Below are 16177 nucleotides of genomic sequence, written 5' to 3' on the forward strand. Positions count from 1 at the left end.
ATCCAGCAAAGGACTAGCACCCAGAATCTACAAGGAATTCAAACAAATCAGTAAGAAAAAGATAAATAAACCTATCAAAAAGTGAGCTAAGGGCATGAATAGATAATTCTCAAAAGAAGATATACATATGAGAAAATGTTCACCATCACTAATTATCAGGGAAATGCAAATCAAACTCACAATACGGTATCACCTTACTTCTGCAAGAATGGCCATAATTTATCTTTTATTTTTCTTTTTTGTTTTCAAATGACCTACTTCTCACTTCAATTCTGTTAGTTTTCACTTCATGAATTTTGGAGTTCTGCTTTTAGGTTAATATATGCTTATTATTGTTATACCTTCTTAGTGGTCATCCTTGTATCATTATAAAATGTCCTCTTTATCTCTTGTATAATTTTTTGTTTAAAGTCTTTTGCGTCTAATATTAGCATAGCCACCCAGCTCTTTTCTTTTCTTTCTTTTTTTTAATTTCAATAGCTTTTGGGGAAACAGGTGATGTTTGGTTACATGAATAAGTTATTTAGTGGTGATTTCTGAGATTTTGGTGCACTCATCACCCAAGCAGTGTACACTGTACCCAATGTGTACTCTCTTATCCCTTGATCCCCTCCCACCCTTTTCCCCCAAGTACCCAGAGTTTATTTAATCATTCGTATGCCTTTGCATCCTCATAGCTTAGCTCCCACTTATGAGTGAGAACATACGATGTTTGGTTTTCCATTCCTGAGTTACTACACTTAGAATTACAATTCCATCCAGCTTGCTGCAAATGCCATTTTTTCGTTCCTTTTTATGGCTGAGCAGTATTTCATGGTATATATACACACCACATTTTCTTTATCAGCTTATTGATTGATGGGCATTTGGGCTGGTTTCATATATTTGCAACTGTAAATGGTGCTGCTATAATATAAACGTGTGTGCAAGCATCTTTTTCATATAATGACTTTTTTTCCTATGGGTGGATACCCAGGAGTAAGATTACTGGATCAAATGACAGATCTATTTGTAGCTCTTTAGGGAATCTCCACATTGTTTTCCATAGTGGTCGTACTTGTTTACATTCCCACCAACAGTGTAAAAGTGTACCCTTTTCACCACATCCACGCCAACATCCATTAGTTTTTTTGTTTGTTTGTTTGTTTTTTGTTTTGTTTTGTTTTTAGACGGAGTTTCACTCTTGTTGCCCATGCTGGAGTGCAATGGCGCGATCTCGGCTCACCGCAACCTCTGCCTCCCGGGTTCAAGCGATTCTTCTGCCTCAGCCTCCCAAGTAGCTGGGATTACAGGCATGCGTCACCGTGTCCGGCTAATTTTGTATTTTTAGTGGAGACAGGCTTTCTCCATGTTGGTCAGGCTAGTCTCAAACTCCCGACGTCGGGTGATCCGCCTATCTCGGCCTCCCAAAGTGCTGAGATTACAGGCATGAGCCACAGCGCCCCGCCGATTTTTTGATTAAGAAACGGCCATAATTAAAAATTTTTAAAGTATGGCTATTCCTTAACCAAGCGTTACGCTATGATGTTTATGCCTTTGCGTCCTCATATGCTTAGCTTAATCAAAAGCTGCAGACAATATTCTGATTCCCACGCAACAAAGTAAGTTCCAGCTGGATTGTAAGTATAATATGCCTGAAAAATCGTCTCTGACAATTTTGCCATTCATGGAGTTAAGGCACATATAAATAAAAGCTTGGTGTAGTTGCACATGGGGGAAGCTGTTTTTGAGGGTAAAAAAGAAAGAAATTTTTTTTTGTTTTTTGTTTTTTTTTTTTTTGAGAAGGAGTCTCGCTCTGTCACCCAGGCTGGAGTGCAGTGGCCGGATCTCAGCTCACTGCAAGCTCCGCCTCCCGGGTTCACGCCATTCTCCTGCCTCAGCCTCCCGAGTAGCTGGGACTACAGGCGCCTGCCACCTCGCCCGGCTAGTTTTTTGTATTTTTTTAGTAGAGACGGGGTTTCACCGTGTTAGCCAGGATGGTCTCGATCTCCTGACCTCGTGATCCGCCCATCTCGGCCTCCCAAAGTGCTGGGATTACAGGCTTGAGCCACCGCGCCCGGCCAAAAGAAAGAAATTGTAAAGGAAAATATTAATACATTTGATTGCCAAAAATTTAAATTTAAAATTCAGAAATTTAAATTAATGCTAAGCTATGAGGATGCAAGGCATAAGAATGATATAATGGACTCTGGGGACTTGGGGGAAGTGCAGGAGGGGGGTTAGGGAGAAAAGACTACGCCTTGGGTGCACTGTACACTGCTCGGGTGATGGGTGCACCAAAATCTCAGCAATTACACCTAAAGAACTTATCCATGTAACTAAACACCATCTGTTCCACAAAACTATTGAAATAATAATAATTAACATGTATATAAAATTGAAATCATGCACATAATTAAAATGTAAATCAAAAATGGAAAATTGAAAAATTCTGCAATATTTGAAAATTAATGATACATTTCCCAAAAAACCGTATTAAAAAGATTTCTCAAATAAATTAGAAAAGATTTTGTCTTGAATAAAAATTAAAATGTCACAAAACAAAATTTATAGTTAAAACAGTGCTTTGAGGGAAATTTATAACTTTAAATACTTACATTAGGGGAAAAAAAGAAAGAAAGGTTTCAAATCAGCAACCTAAGCTTTCCCCCTAAGAAAATGGAAAAAATTTTATATAATAACCAAAGAAAAAAGAAGAAAGGAATAATAACAATAAAAGTATAAATCAATAACATTACAAATAGAAAACAAAGAAAAACAATGAAATCAAAAGCTCGATCTCTGTAAAGATCAATAAATTATATCCTCTAGCCAGAATGACCAAGAAAAAAAGAAAAAGAAGACAAACTACCAATATCATTAATGAAAGTGAAAGTGTTAATGCAGACCCTACAGACAATAACAACAATGATAAAGGAATACTATGAATAATTCTGCCCATAAATTCATCAACTTAGATAAAAATGAATCTATCCCTTGAAAGGCATAAACTACCAAAACTCATTCAGGAAGGAAATGTCCTATAAAAATGGTCCTATATATGCATTAAATACATTTAATATATAGTTTAAAACTTTTCTACAAGGAAAACCCAGGCCCAGGAGGCTTCACTGGTAAATTATTACAAACATTTAAGGAAGAAGTAATACCAACTCTAAAAAACCTCTGCCAGAAAACAAGAGGAGGGAATACTTCCCAACTAATTTTATGAGGCTAGCAGTACCCTAACACCCTAAAGACAAAAATATTAAAATCACAAACTAATGCTCTCCTTGAACATAAACTCAAAATATTCTTCTACAAATTTATTAGCAAATAGATTCCTGCAGTATATAAAAAGAATAATACATCACAACCAAGTGGAGTTTATTCTGAAATTGCAAGTCTGTTTTAACATTTTCAAATCAATTAATTTACCATACTAACAAACTAAAGAAAAAAATTATGACTATATCAATAGATGCAGGAAAAACACTTGGAATTTTTTTTCTTTTTTTTTAACTTTTAAGTTCACGGGTACATGTGCAGGATGTGCAGGTTTGTTACATAGATAACCATGTGTCATGGGGGTTTGCTGTATAGATTATTTCATCACCCAGGTATTAAACCTAGTATCCATTAGTTATTTTTCCTGATTCTCTCTGTCCTCCCACCTTCCACCCTCCAATAAGCCCCAGTGTATGTTGTTCCCCTCTATGTGTACGTGTGTTCTCATCATCTAGCTTCCACAAAAGTTCTCATATTAATCCACAATGATTAAAAAAAAAAAAAAAAAAAACACTCTCAGCAAATTAGGTATCAAAGGGAAGATTCTTAACCTGATGAAGAACATCTATTAAAAAATTTATAGCTAACATATTTAATGTTGAAAGACTGTGTTCTTTATTGCTACATAACAAACTACCCCAAAGCTTAGTGGCCTAAAACAACAATTTTTTTTGGTCATAGTTTCTGTGGGTTAGGAATTTAGAAATAACTTAGCTTGATGGTGCTTCCTCAAGGTCTCTCATAAGGCTGCAGGCAGGGTATCCACTGGGGTTACAGTCATCTGAAGGCTTAACTGGCACCAACGAAGCTGATTGCAACCCTACTTTGCTCACACATGGCTATTGTCAGGACGTCTCAGTTCCGTGCTATGTAGGCCTCTCGTAGGTGCTTGAATGTCTTCACAAGTCATCTAACTTCCCCCAGAGCAAGTAACCCAAGAAAGAAAGCAAGGAGGATACTATAATACCTTATATGTTCTAATTACATGTCACATACCAACTCCTCTGTCACATTCTATTGTTAGAAGCAAGTCAGTCAATAGAATTCACACTTAAAGGAAGGGGATATTGACTTACCATTTTGAAGGAAGTAGTACCAAAGAATGTATGGACTTCTCTTTAATATCACCACAAAGATTGAGTAGGATGTCTGTACTTATTACTCCAATTCAACATCATATTGGAAGTTATAGCCAGTGTAATATGTCAATAAAAAGAAATGAAAGATAAGTTGATGTAAAAGGGAGAATTCAAACTAACTCTAGTAGAAGAAAACGTAACTGTCTACATAGAAAACCCTGAAAGAAACAACAACCAAAAAAACCTCATAAAATGAATAATTTAGTTTAGCAAGGTCACAGTATACAATGTTAATATTTTAAATATTGTATTTCTATCTACTAGCAATGAACAATTAAAATAAAAATGTTTAAGTACCATTTACATTAGCACCAAAAAATAAAATAGTTACAAATCTAACAAGATATGTGTAGAATCTTTCTGTTGAAAACTGAAAACACTGATGAAGAAAAAAAAGAAAACCTAAAAAAGTGAAAACATGTATTGTGTTCATGAATTGGATGACTTAATATTATTAATATGCTAATTCTTCCAAAATTAACCTACTGATTTAACACAATCCCATTAAAAATCTCATCAGAAATTTTGTAGATACTGACATACTGATTCTAAAATGTGCAAAAGATGTAGAAAATATTTTAGATGTAGCTAAAATATTTTTGAACAAGAATGAATAATGTTGGAAGACCCACATTACCTGGTCTTCAGATTCGCTTTAACACTACACTAATCAAGACAGTACAGCGTTGGCAAAAGAATGGTCAAATCAACCAATTAGACAGAATTGAGAACCTAGAAATATACCCACACAAATATGATCAATTGCTTTTTGACAAAGGTGCAGAGGCAATTAAATGGTGATATAACAGTCTTTTTAACAAATGGCACTGAAACAATTGGGTATCCATATTCACAGTTATGAATTTCAACCTACGCCTCTCACCTTATACAAAAATTAACTCAAAATAGATCACTAACCTACATATAAAATATAAAACTTTTACAAGAAAGTATAAAATAAAGTTATTGTGACCTTGGGACCTTAGTTAGGCAAAGAGTTCTTAGACATGAACCAAAAGCACAGTACATAAAATAAAAACAATTATGAATTGGATCTTATTCAAATTAAAACTTTTTCTCTGTGAAAGACACTGCTAAGAAAATGAAAAAAACAATTCACAGATTCAGGAGAAGGAAGTTTCTAAATTATATATCTGAAAACAATCTTGCATTGACAACATATAAAGAACTCTAAAAACTCAACAATAATAAAGCAAGCAAACCAATAAAAATTTAGCAGAAGATTTAAACAGACGCTTCAATAAAGGTGATAAACATATGGTAAAATAGATGCTCAACATCATCAGTCAATAGGGAAATGCAAAATAAAACAGTAATGAGATACTGCTACATACCTATTTGTGGAAATACTAGAGCTCGCATACATGGTTGGCAAGAAGCCAAAGTGGTACAGCAACTTCAGAAAATAGTTTGGCAATTTCTTACAGAGTTAAACACACACTTTCCAAATAACCGAGCAATCCCAGTCCAAGGCATTTAATGCAAAATAAAACAGTAATGAGATACTGCTACATACCTATTTGTGGAAATACTAGAGCTCGCATACATGGTTGGCAAGAAGCCAAAGTGGTACAGCAACTTCAGAAAATAGTTTGGCAATTTCTTACAGAGTTAAACACACACTTTCCAAATAACCGAGCAATCCCAGTCCAAGGCATTTACCAAAAGAAATGAAAATTTAGGCCGGGCGCGGTGGCTCAAGCCTGTAATCCCAGCACTTTGGGAGGCCGAGATGGGCGGATCACGAGGTCAGGAGATCGAGACCATCCTGGCGAACACTGTGAAACCCCGTCTCTACTAAAAAAATACAAAAAACTAGCCGGGCGAGGTGGCGGGCGTCTGTAGTCCCAGCTACTCGGGAGGCTGAGGCAGGAGAATGGCGTGAACCCGGGAGGCGGAGCTTGCAGTGAGCTGAGATCCGGCCACTGCACTCCAGCCCTGGAGACAGAGCAAGACTCCGTCTCAAAAAAAAAAAAAAAAAAAAGAAATGAAAATTTATTGTATTAGTTTTCTAGGGCTGTCATAACAAATTACCACAAACTTTGTGGCTTAAAATAACAGAAATTATTCTCTCACAGTTCTGGAAGCTGGAAGTCCAAAATCTAGGTATCAGCAGGGCTGCTCTTCTTCCAGAGACTGTTCTGTGATTCTGGTTTCTGGTAACCACAGACTTCCTTGGCTTGTGCCTCCTTGCCTCTGTCGTGTCACCATCTCCACATGTGTCTTCTGAGTGAATCTCTTGTAAGGATATGTCATTGGATTTAGGACACACCTGGATAATTCAGGATGATCTCATTTTAAGATTCTTAATTACATTAGCAAAGACCCTTTTTCCAAGTAAGGTAAAAACGTAGGTTCCAGTGATTAGGACATGGACACCTTTTGGGTGCCCTATTTAGCCCATTACACTCATCTTCACACAAAAATCTATCCATGAATGTTTATAGCACCTCCATTCGTAAATTCCAAATGAGAAACAACTCAAGTGTCCTTCTTTGGGTAAACTGATAAATCAACTGTGGCACAATGCAGGAATGTAATACTACACAGTAATAAAAAGAAGCAAGTTATTGATACATCCAGCGATATGGATCAATCTGAAATGCCTTATGCTGAGTAAAAGATAGACCAAAAAGCTACATGCATATGACATTCTTGGGAAGGCAAAACTATAGGGACAAAAAATAGAACAGTGGTGATCAGAGGCTGAGGGTGGAAGGCGTGATTAACTGCAAAGGGGAAACATGGAAGAATTCGGGGAAGGAATAGAATTGTTTTATATCTCCATGGTGGTGGTAATTGGATGACAATGTATTTTTTAAACTCATATAATGGTACATCACACAAAAATGAACTTCCCTATATGTAAATTTAAAGTCACATGTTTACTATGAAATACTAGGGCTGGGACTTTGCAAACCAACTTTTCCTCTGTCAGTTGAACCCCTTTTAGGCTCTACTAATTGAGGGTCCTAAGAGGAGACAAGAGGCATCTGGAATAAGAAGAAACAGGTTCTTTCCAATTTCGACTTTTATTTCTGTTGGCATCACCCACAGAGATGCTCTACCCTGGCAGTGAGGTTGTTTCCAGTTTTAAGTTTTGTTTTGTTTTTCCCTACTTCTAGAATCGCCTCAGAGATACCAGAGATAACCCCTCAGAGATACCAGCATCTGCCAGCTTCCCATCTTGATTGGTCTGAGAATCCTCCTGCAGGCTCTAGATCCTGCTTACCTCCCCTCTTCTCTTTATTCCCATAGACTCGAGGATGGTGGCCTCTTCCTATGGTTTCTGTCTCTGAATTACTCTTCTCTTTCACTTTGTCACTACACTAATACTGATTTAGCCAATTCCTTTTATTAAATTATTTATGTTAAAATTACTGAGGTAGTTCCTGTTTCCCTGACTAGAGACTGACTAATAAAAAGCCAGTGTTTCCTATGCCCTACAAAGATTACTACATAATCTGTCTTCACCTTCATCTACTCTCTGGTCTCATCCCCTATTTCTTTTCCCCATCACTCACTCGAGATGCAACTACTGATTCACAGGACATAACTGTTAAACCTAACCACAGGGATGCAGAATGTAGAACTCTTTATTGGAAATATAACTTAGTCTCTCCAACAAATAAACAACAAGGCAGAAAATGGATGAGGGAGGAACCTCTAATTTGTAAGAGCCTTAAATTAAAACTTATTATTAACCAGCAGCAATGTGAAGATTCAATCTGAGCCCTGGTTTCACATATATATAAATATATGTAAATTCTTCATCTTATCATTTATACTACATGATACATGGAGAATTTGAACCATGACTGATGTGTAATATTTAAAAATTTTTTAATTATTGTACATTTATTTTAGTTGTTAAATGAAATTGTGATTATATTTTAAAAGCCCTTCCCATTTGGAAATACATGATGAAATATTTATTTATGGATATACTGACATGATAATACACTGGAGGAAGGGGTATAGATGATATACAGACATAACAACAGTAGCAACTGATCGTTTTCGAAGCCAACAAATATGGGTACAAAAATTCATTATATTATGTAAAGACTAGATTGTTTTTATGTTTAAAATTTGTTACGCATCTCCAAAATCTGAGGGTCTATCTTATCAGGCAGCTAGACCAAAGAATGGCTCACAAGTCTCTGAAAAACATCAGGAGCCACTGTTGAAAGGCATATAGTGCAGTGATTTCCACCGTAAGCCCTGAAGCCCAATACCTGGGTCCACCACTATCTATCTGTGTGTGACCTTGGACTTCTCCCTGCCTCTGTTTCTTCAGAGGTGAACGGACATGAATAATAGCATCTACTTCATGGTTTTGTCATGAAGATTAAATGAATTCACAGGTATAAAGCACTGTTTTAAAACAACATCTGACCCATACATAGTAAGCACTCAAAAATATTTATTATCGTCATCATCATCATTATTATTATTACATAGGAAAACAAATTGTAATGCATCACCAAGGTTTTGAAACAAATGTATCCAAAATATGCTTTTAATCTTGATGAAGTTCACAAATGGCACAATATTGGCATTTTCTTAAACAAATTATACAATCATATTCTTAGATAACAAGGCACAGCATCACCATTACCATGTGTCCTCAGAGACCACAACAGGCAGTGATTTCCTGCCCCCCTAAGGTTTGGTGGAGCTGCATAATCAACAGGATGGCTCTCAAAGAACCAGTTTGCTACCAGATAAGTCAATGAGAAATGCCATCACATTTACTGGACATAGAATTAAATATAAAAATGATGCACAATAAATATGGAATTAGCTTATTTTGCATTCAGTTTCATTCCTTTCAAGTGACAAAGGTGCTTTTTTTTCAGTATCTTAGGAGGCAAACATGTATATCTTCCATGGGGCATTCTCACCAAGTTGTTGTCAACAGAAATTAATAGAAACCGTGAGTTCAGTTGCATGATAACCTGAGATGAGGGGGAAAAAAAGAAGAGGAGGGAGAAGAAGGGGAGGAGAAAGAAGAGGAAAAGGAAGAAGATGATAAAAGGAGAAAGAAGAGAAAAAAAGAAGTAGAAGATAAGTCATGAATAATCACAATTATTACTGAAAAAATACTAATTTACAGAAGTGCTTCTTTAAACAGCATTTATGAATTATGGATATGAGAGGTAAGCAGGCTTGTAAGGCAAATGAAGACTACAATAATTCAACTGCATCTATTAATCTTGGTAGTAGGTTATGATTACAGCTCATCCATCTGAATCTGTAGTCATGGGTTGAGCCCTTTCTGAAACCAGCCTAATTAATGAAGACTGGCCCTGGTTAAGGTTTGCAGACCTCTCCCTTTCTGAATCCAGCAAGCTTTTTTTTTTTTTTTTCTTCCATTTCTCTTCTCAGAAAAATGACACAGAATGCTAGGGCATTCTGACATCAAGCTAGGTTCTAGAAAGAACTCACTACCTCAGGAGGAAGAATGTAATTGGACAGAAGGAACCTAAAGAACCTACCAGAGCAGAGGTTTTCAAAATGTAGGTTTTAACTCCAAGTCCCTTCCCCCTCTCATCCCATAGCATAAGGGCAGTTACCTTTACCTTCTTCCTGGAGTCATTCATCTGCTCAGGCTTGAAGGTCCCTGCGGCGCCTGCCAAAGGCTTTGGAACCCACATTGGTGGGCACGAAGTTGCTCTTCACCATGCCCCCTGATCTGCTCAGCAAGCCTGCCAGCCGATGAGTCACACAGGTGGCAGTGTTGCAGGCTCTCTTCTGGGCAGCAGAGCTGATTTGCAAGATGGTGAAAGAAGAGAAGACCTGTGAGTGAAAAGCTGGGGGAGGAGCCCACCTCATGGGACCTTCCTAAAGAGAACTGCAACGCTTCGGCACACCACCTAACAGTAAGTGTTTCTTGAAACTGCAATTATCAAAGCTGTTAGGGGAAATGGCCTGGCAGTCTTTGCCAGGAGCTCTGCCTAAAGACCATCATGAAAAGAAAGAAGAAAAAACAATTCCAAGCCATGGGGCACAGGCTGAAACCCTGCACTGACCATTCAAGGAAGAAGTGGGCGACAAAGCCCAGACCCACCCCAAGATACACAAGGAGTATATAGAGACCATACCCCAGCCACAGGCACCAACACTACCCCTTACCACAGGAAAATGAAATTCCCTAACGTCTTCAGAAGAATCTCAGAGAACAGGGTTTGTAACATCCTCTCCCAGAAGTACTTACCAGCTCCTTCACACACTGTTCTTGCTGCTTTAGGTGGGTCACAGAGATGACCCACCAAGCCCCATATCCAGCTACCCTGAAGTTAAGGATACTTCTGAGCATAGGCACTGGACACCCACAAGCCTTGGATGTGGACCAGAGCAACGAGAACCACAGCTCAGTTCATTTTAGAAAAATAGATTGATTCATCAAGTGCCAAGGCATTAGGATGTGCTTATTTTATGATGGTACATTTAGAAGCAGAAATTGGATGCCTCTGTCATAACACCCTCTACAGTCTCAAGAAGCTTCCCTTATTTTCTCTTATCTCTAATGTGGTCAGTAAGTTCTGCTGTCTTCCCTTCCATCCTGAGGTCTTCAAAACATTCTCTGTCATAAGTAAAGCTACCAATACCAGCATGAAGACAAATCAGAGAGGAATCCACATGCATCAAGTTCATAAAGTGGAGCAAGAAGGGGAATCAGGAGAGGCGAGAGGAGTTCAGCTGCCATCAGGGGTACCCTGAAGTGGGGTAGTGGTCCCTCTGCAAGCTGCTGGCTATGTCTCTATTCTTGCCAGGCATTTCAGACCCGAAGTTGATGCCAGGGAACATATGAAAGTTGTTCAGGTACTGCAGGTATGTGCCCTGCAGACAGGCACTCAGATTACTACACTACTTAAATCTAGGACTGTTTAAGCTGCAAGGGAAGGACATAACAGACAGTACCATGCACTAGGGACTGTCCCCATGGGCAGTCACTCAGAAGGTTGGACCAGGCAGGGGACATGTGGAGTGGGATCAGGTGGGGCAGGCAGGCGGGCAGCTCACAAACACTCCATTAGGACAGCTGAGAGGGTCAGTGGGTCAGGGCCGTGTAGAGAAGGGCTGAATGGGGAAGGATGATTTTTTCTGAAATTCACATGATATTCAGTCCCTCATGCTCAAGAGAGGTGGGTGAGATATTGGGTCTATCCCTGGCTTCACCCTTACCAGTCTTAACTCATCCAATGCTGGGAGATCTCCCAGTACTACAAGAGCAATTCCCACAGTGAACGATTCCACACCTCCCCATTCATTTCCTATCAGTTTTCAGAATTGAGTTTTTTCTATGTCTAGAAAAAGCTTCTACATCTATGTCCTAACAGCTTTCAGAAACGGAGCTTTTTATTGTGTCTAACCACAGTCCCTCCAGATGCACTAGGACCTCCGTCTCCCTTGGAACTTGAGAAAGGGAGCCCGCTGGACAAATCAGCTTGCTGGACTCCTGGACAGTGTGTTCTCTCCTGCCTCTTGGGATCTGCCTTCTTGGTATGCTGCGGGGAGAGGAGGCCCTGTGCTGGGCGCTTGGGGAGCCTCACCTGTAGCCCCCTGTCTCCTGCTCCTGCTCCAGCTCACTGGCCTTCATCTGCACATAGTCCTGCACCAGTGCAGCCAGCAGGAGGCGCGCTTCCTCTTCACTGAGTGTGGCCGGGTCTGGGCTGCTCTCCAGGGCAGACCTGTGGAGGGGAAGCAAACTCATTGCAGGCTGTGAGCCACTGCCTGCCCCTCCCCAGGATAGGCAGCCAGGCTTCCTGATCTCTGCTTCTTCCCCTGGGGATGTGGCCACCGCGACTCCCAGCGGACAGGGCATGAAGCCAGAGACCACCTGTGGGCACTGATTCACCAGGAGCCACGCGTGACTTCAGAGGCACAGAGCTGTCCGGTCCTAGGGGCAGTGGGAGCAGAAGGCGCCCCTGGCTCCAGGCTGTCTCACCTGAATGGCACCGCCTGGAGGCTGCCCGCCTGGTACAGGACCAAGATACTGAGAGCCAGGAAGGGGGAGAACTTCTGGAAACCCATGCCGCCTCTCTGTAAAGGAAGGATGACGTTACTACTGCACCATCACAGATCTAGGTTCCAGTCCTGCCTCTGCCACAACCGCCATGTGACCTCAGGCAAGTTACTTCACCTGCCTGAGCCTCTGTTCCCTTCATTTGCAGGAAGGGCTGCTGTGAATCTCAAGAGATACATTGCAGTGAGTGAATGGCTTGACAAAGCAGAAAAAGGTGTCCTAGGGGAAGGGTGGAGAGAACAGATGAATTTTGGTTCTATTTTGTTGAAGGCCAGGCAGAAGCCACACGTGCCCGTGCACACAAACCCACACTTCTGCCCTAATTTATGCCGAAACCAGGCGTGGACGCATCTTGCTGTAGACCTGCTCTCCCCTTGCGCCCGTCTTCTCGCCTTCTCCTCTGCTAGGCTTCGCGCCAACGCATGCGAGGGGAAGGTGGGAAGGGTGGATTAGAAAGGAGCGCTCATCTCTCAGTCTTGGAACTGGGGAAATTTTTAACGTGCCAGGTACGGGTGTCTCAGGACTCGCCCGCAAAGCCAGCCCTCTACCGGAGCGCACTTTAGCAGCAGATGCTGGGCTCAGCTCCGCGAGGTGAGCGCCCAGGGTTCTAGTCGGCTAACAACACTGCCTCAGATCCGGACCCGAATCCCGGGAAGGCTCACCAGGAGGCGCCTCAGAGGAAAGCTCAGGGTTCCGACCTCCCGGGGACGAAACATGATCCCGAAGGACAAAGACCGCTCAGTGCGCTCCCGGACCCAACTCGGCAGAATTCTGCGCTCAGCCGGGCCCCAACGCCAGGATCGCAGACCCGCCTACCTCTGCTCGCCGCGCTTCCAGCGCCCACGCTGAGCCATGCGGATGCTTGGGCTCCTCTCGCACTGGTAGGAGAAAATGCCGGGACAACCCTAACCGCTCGCCTTCTCCACAGCCTGGAAGAGAACTAGGACCACCGCTGTAAGGTAGGACCAGATGGCGGCGGAGAGGCAGACAGGCAGATGGAGCAAACTGGATGAACTAATCGAAGAAGCAGGTTATTAGAGTGAGCGGAATGGGGAATGGGAAGTTCCTCACCTGGAGACGAGTTTCAGGGCAGCGCGAGCGGTCGGTCGACCTCGGATGAACACCACGCCTGCTGTGCGCGCCTTCCCTGAGAACCCCCGCTCTTATTACAGAGATAGCGGGAGGGGGGTCCCCACCAGCCCCCGTGGCCAATCCAAAGTGTCCAGGACTAGCCAATCAAAGGACCGACCGAGCTCCGATTGCGTCATAGCTCGCACTGCCGGCACTGGTACTCTGGAGCGCCGGCAGTCCGCCCCGCTGTCATTTTTTTCATTGAGGTCATTGCTTGGGAAGCTGGAGAGCCTGGGAGAGGACAGAGAACTTTCAACTAAGAGTCGGGGCAAGTCGAGGATAGTTTGGCGTCACCTACAACGAAGGGCCAGAGCTTCTCTCACCTCCTTGGCTCCTAAACTCCTGCCTCGCACTCCCTCCTGTCACGGCAATGAGGGACCCGAGTCCAGGCACCTGAACCCCCAACGAGGTTGAGCAGTAGTCCTGGGTTCTAAAGGGACTACAGCTGAAAGAGCCCACCGCAGGGAAGGAGTGGTGGAGAAGAGAAAAGGGGAGGGAAAAGAGGAGGGAGGGGTCCTCAAAATTTGATCTCTTTGGACCACGTGGGGTGCTTCTCTGGATATCCTCCGACCCCTTGAGCCCTGGCACCCTAGGCCCCAAAAGAAGGCTGTTTTGGTGCCAGTCTGGCAGCCAACCTTTCTCCACCTCACTCCTGTGGGATGGGCAGGAGGGGAAGAGAGGTTGGGGAGAGTGCTAAACTGACACCGTATCTCCAAATCCTAGACTGCGGGTCCAGCATCTCCCACCCCACGCCAGGAACCTCCACTGCCGCGCCGAAGTTGGCTTATACAGGTGCCCTGCAATTCTGCCCCCTGTTTGCCAAGCTGCCTGGCGGAGATGGTCTATGCCTGGGTCTCTGTCTCGCTCCACACCCCACTTCGCTGAAGCGCCTGAGAGCTGAGCGCGCTGGGGTCCAGCTGCCACCCGCGGAGCGGAGCGGGTGCTGCAGCCCACAGGTCAGCCCAAGAATTTCCACACCCGTTCCACTCGCGACTGCAGACTAGCCGGTGCGCGCATTACCGCAGGATCCCCTCCACACGCTCTGCCTTCTGCATTCATAGACAGCCCAGCAGACAGCCAGCACTCACTGGAACAGATGCGCCCTCACCAGCCGCTCCCTAAAGGGCGAGCGGGCAGTAACCCAAACTAACCACACCCAGACCCGAAAGCAACCCTGTGTGTTTCTGTTTCCAAAAACAGGCGTGTTTTATGCAAACGGGGATACATACTGCCCCCTAAACACGCACACCGACACATGCACATCCACGCACACGAACTCAGCCTATCCGTTTTTTCTTAAGGAAAGCCGGATTCTGGGAGTCTGCGCTGCCAGCTCTTCTTGCTCCCGGGATTCAAGAGAAGATCTCAGCTTTGGCAGAATAGGCTAGCAGGGAGCTGGGGGTAGGGGCGGTGGCAAGAAAGAAAGGGGCGCCTCTCACCACAGCCCCCAGTCCCGGGCCTCAGGTTCGCTCTTTGCCGCTTGGCAGTAGCGACCCTAAATAAGTCCGTCGGCGCCCCCTGCACTCCTGGAGAGAGCGTTAGGGAAACCTTACTGGAGGCTGCGGGGCAGGAAGCAAAGCCAGGGGCTAGCGGAATCCCTGCAGATGATGCTCACTGTTTCTGTGGGTCAGAAGGAAGTTCAGGGGATGTCTGTCTAGGCCCTCTGAGTCCTTTTCGTGTGGCAGGACCCAGCTGGTGGGACTGGGAAGGGTTGGCCTCCAGCACAGGTGCAAAGGAAACTCCAGGTAACACCCACGAAGAATCCGGACCGCGGACTCGGGTGACCCGCCCGGCCTGCAACTCAGATGCGCAGAGTGCACTGAGTCAGGGTGACCTGCAGTCCCCCGCTCCCCTGGGAAGGCAGCCAGAACTGTTCTAGAAGTAACTCCGGCCTCTCACGAACTCGAAGTAAGGCAGGAGGACTTCCAGGACCTTTGTAGTACCACACCAGGAACTCCAGCTCTCTAAGGAGTATTTTTAGGTATGCGAAGGTTCTCTATGTCTAGACTGTTGGACTCGCTTTTGTGTTTTTGGTTCTGCTTTGTTTTTTAATTTTTAATGTGTGTGGGTGCATACTAGGTGTATATATTTATGGGGTACACGAGAAGTTTTGATACAAGCATGCACTGTAATAATCACATCATGGAGAGTAGGGTATCTGTCCCCTCAAGCATGTATCCTTTGTGTTACAAACAATCCAGTTACACTGTTTTAGTTATTTTTAAACGAACAATTAAGTTATTATTGACTATAGTCACCCTGTTGTGCTAGCAAATGGTAGGTCTTATATATTCAATTTTTTTTTTTTGTACCCTTTAACCATTCCCATCTCTACCATGAATACCCATTACCCTTCCCAGCCTCTGGTAACCATCTCTACTCTCTAGGTCCATGAGTTCAATTGTTTAGATTTTTAGATGTTGGGCTCACTTTTGGGTGCAATGAGGGACAGCAAGGCTACCTTCACTTGGGAGCCTTTTTTTCCAAAGCCCTGCAATTCTAGGGGAGACTTATGTGTCCCTGTCCCTGATTCCAGCCCAGATAAATGGCTGCTTAGTGGAAAGGCAAAGTTGGGAGGTGCTACCTG

General features: G+C 43.1%; 1 protein-coding gene across 2 annotated transcripts; it reads right to left on the reverse strand.

Moving 5' to 3' along the window:
• Positions 1-8838: 8838 nt before the first annotated feature.
• Positions 8839-13623, reverse strand: CALCB (calcitonin related polypeptide beta). Of its 2 annotated transcripts, none has more exons than XM_033204979.1 (5): positions 13531-13623; positions 12382-12476; positions 11987-12124; positions 10013-10197; positions 8839-9388 (listed from the first exon to the last, which is right to left on the reverse strand). In XM_033204979.1, the coding sequence occupies exons 2-4, from the start codon at positions 12465-12467 to the stop codon at positions 10038-10040; spliced, it is 384 nt and encodes a 127-aa protein (XP_033060870.1). In that variant the 5' UTR covers positions 12468-12476; positions 13531-13623; the 3' UTR covers positions 8839-9388; positions 10013-10037. The 2 variants fall into 2 exon arrangements, with proteins under 2 accessions (XP_033060870.1, XP_033060871.1); XM_033204980.1 differs by having other exon boundaries at positions 8840-9388; positions 10007-10197; positions 13531-13601.
• Positions 13624-16177: the final 2554 nt, after the last annotated feature.

The sequence above is a fragment of the Trachypithecus francoisi genome, unplaced genomic scaffold (genome assembly GCF_009764315.1).
Source record: "Trachypithecus francoisi isolate TF-2019V2 unplaced genomic scaffold, Tfra_2.0 Lachesis_group8, whole genome shotgun sequence".
NCBI classification, from domain to species: domain Eukaryota; kingdom Metazoa; phylum Chordata; class Mammalia; order Primates; family Cercopithecidae; genus Trachypithecus; species Trachypithecus francoisi.

Excerpts from the sequence above, each read along its gene's own strand:
- CALCB (XM_033204979.1), bottom strand. The coding sequence starts at position 12,467 with ATGGGTTTCCAGAAGTTCTCCCCCTTCCTGGCTCTCAGTATCTTGGTC. Across the intron at positions 12,125-12,381 it reads CTCCAGGCGGTGCCATTCAG|GTCTGCCCTGGAGAGCAGCC; the intron begins GTGAGACAGCCT and ends TCCCCTCCACAG. Across the intron at positions 10,198-11,986 it reads CAGGAGACAGGGGGCTACAG|CTCTGCTGCCCAGAAGAGAG; the intron begins GTGAGGCTCCCC and ends CTTGCAAATCAG.